The 2517-nt window shown below is 49.9% G+C and overlaps 1 protein-coding gene across 1 annotated transcript; it reads left to right on the forward strand.

Moving 5' to 3' along the window:
- Positions 1–1023: 1023 nt before the first annotated feature.
- Positions 1024–1749, forward strand: LOC102815385 (retinol dehydrogenase 10-like). The gene is made up of 2 exons (XM_006870804.1): positions 1024–1124; positions 1308–1749. The coding sequence occupies exons 1-2, from the start codon at positions 1024–1026 to the stop codon at positions 1747–1749; spliced, it is 543 nt and encodes a 180-aa protein (XP_006870866.1).
- Positions 1750–2517: the final 768 nt, after the last annotated feature.

The following is a 2517-nucleotide window of genomic DNA, read 5'->3' on the forward strand; positions in this document are numbered from 1 at the left end:
GGAATAGACATAGAATAGCTTGGGTGTTGGGGGTGGGGCAATACTCAAGAAGGGCGAGGGGAATGGAAGAACAAGGCAGATGGGAGAACAGTTAGGCAGGTTTGCATGGGCTAAATGGGACAAAGGCAAATAATGATGTATGCACAACCTAGGAAAAACAGGGCTCTGGGATACATGGCATGGTTTAAATGGGTGAAAGAGGGAAATGAGATTCTTGGCTGTCTTTTGATTTTTAGTTTTCTTTGCTTACCATTGTAAAATAAACACTTGAGTGGGAGAGAAAGAAATAGCCAGAAATGTCACAATAGAAAGCTTTTAAGTCTGTCTTCAGCTTATAACTGATTGGAACTCCTTAAAGGGGGCTAGATGTTGCCCAGTGAAAGAGGCTTACTGTGGAGCCTTTGCATTGCATAACACCATAGGTGAAATCCTGAACCCCATCCAGAATCTTCTGAGACGGGAAATTTCCATTTGAAAGGAAAAGTAGACCAGCCTGGTGTGGCTGGTAGAACAGAAGACACTTCCTGAAATAAAAGACCGGCAGGAACAATCAAAAACAATAATAGCAGTCTGATTGACTACTTTAAGAACAATCAAGCTGTTCACCCAGGAGCCTTGGGTCCCCTCAGAGCAAATACCCTTCCAAGACTAAGACTCAAGGGGACTACAAGAACGGCATGGGGAGAAGAGACTGCTAGAGCAGCTGCAAGCCATTGGCCAGTAGTGGCCTGCGCCTATGGAGTTGCCCCTTCTCCGCGCTCCTGCCTCGTACCTCACTCTCCTATCCACTAGCAACTTAAGTCAAGATGACAAAGTCCGTGGCTGCCTGCCAGCCTGTGGTATCTCCACCATGCACCACTCCCTGGGGTCGAGAGGGAGCCGCCACACGGGGTCCGGAAACACTTGGGAGAAGGTGGCTTGGCCTTGAAAGCAGTGCGCGCCTCCTAACTCATGGTTGTCACCGCCGCTGCAGCCAGACAGGTCGGGCTAGAGTTACAGGGCAGTCGCTCCAGGCGGGCGGTCATGGCAGGAGGCGCCGAGCTGGGTGGCTACCGCAGCGGACACAACCCACGGGGCCACCATGCCAAGTCCCGGCGGGGGCGGCCCCGCGCAGTCAGGGCGAGGTGCCGCGCACTCTAGCCCTGCGGTCACCTTCTCTTTCTGGTCATTCTGACAAACACCCCGGGGCTGGGAGTTTGGCTGCCTGGTGCAGGGTGGGCGTGTGCGCAGCTGCTGCTCGACTGGTGAGAGGCCCCTGGCATCAAGAGAAACATCGTGGTGGAGTTCTTCTGTGGCCTCTTTCAAAGTGCTCTGGGCGTTTGTGCTGGCCACTTCAAAGTGCTCTGGGCGTTCCTGCTGGCCGCGGCGCGCTGGCTAGTGCGGCCCAAAGAGAAGAGCGTGGAGGACCAGGTGTGCCTCATCACCAGCGCCGGCAGCGGCCTGGGCTGGCTCTTTGCTCTCCAGTTCGCCTGGCGCGGAGCGCTGCTGGTGCTCCGAAACATCAACACGCAGAGCAAGGAGCAGACGGCGGGCATGGTGCGCTACATCTACTGGGAACTGGAGGCTGCTGACACCTTGGCGCTGCAAGCTGAGGATGGCACTGATATATTTAGAGGCTGCCGAATCAGGAAAGAAATCGAGCCTTTCCTGCCCCCTCTGAAGCCCCATTACTATGTGAAGCAGGCCATGCAGGCCATGAGAATGTCAGTGAGACATGCGGCTCATGTGCATCATGACCTTCATGAATAGCCCCCTCCCTTTCGAAGCAGTTGTGTGTATGTATCTGTTCCTTGGAGAGGACAAGAGTATGTACCCCTTTATTGCTCAAAGAAAGCAAGCCACAAACATTAATGAAGAAAAAATGGAGTCTAAAATTTTTTTTGGATCAAAATGTTTCAATCCAATGCACATCAGCATTACTGACAGACATCCATCCTCTGGATTCTAAGCCCATGTTGACTTTCTTTCTTTCTTTTTTTTAAATCAACTTAAAAAATAATAAAGTGTAAATTAACTGAATAGAGTACTGGGAAAATGTGATCAGTGAAAATGAAGTTAGATTGTTGCCAACCAGGTCCTTTTAGAGAGAACCCTAAAACCAATCAAACCTTTAGGCATGCACTGTGTGGTATCTTCAGACTACCATTATCTTTTGTAATGAACAGATAGTCTAAAGATGACAACTACTGTGTGTTTCATGTGTGGTGTTTTTCTCAATTCCCTTGGTGGTAGTGGTGGTTATGTGCCATGGAGTCGGTTCTGACTCATAGCGACCCTGTACAGGGTTTCTGAGGCTGTAAATCTTTACAGTAGTAGAAAGCCTCATCTTTCTCCCGAGGAACAGCTGGTAGTTTCCAGTTGCTGACCTTGCAGTTCACAGCCCAATTCGTAACCACTGCACTACCAGAGTGCCTTTCAAGGACTAATAGTGCTGTGTTTTCTCTTGTTTCCTAAACCACCTTTGTGGCCTTTTCATAGTATTTGTGTGTTCGGCTCTTTTTAAAAAAAGGATTTTCA

Source organism: Chrysochloris asiatica, unplaced genomic scaffold, assembly GCF_000296735.1.
Source record: "Chrysochloris asiatica unplaced genomic scaffold, ChrAsi1.0 scaffold00152, whole genome shotgun sequence".
NCBI classification, from domain to species: Eukaryota; Metazoa; Chordata; class Mammalia; order Afrosoricida; family Chrysochloridae; genus Chrysochloris; species Chrysochloris asiatica.

Coding starts and splice junctions, on each gene's coding strand:
- LOC102815385 (XM_006870804.1), top strand. CDS start 1,024: ATGGCAGGAGGCGCCGAGCTGGGTGGCTACCGCAGCGGACACAACCCA. Junction 1,125..1,307: donor CCCCGCGCAGTCAGGGCGAG/GTGCCGCGCACT, acceptor CCTCTTTCAAAG/TGCTCTGGGCGTTTGTGCTG.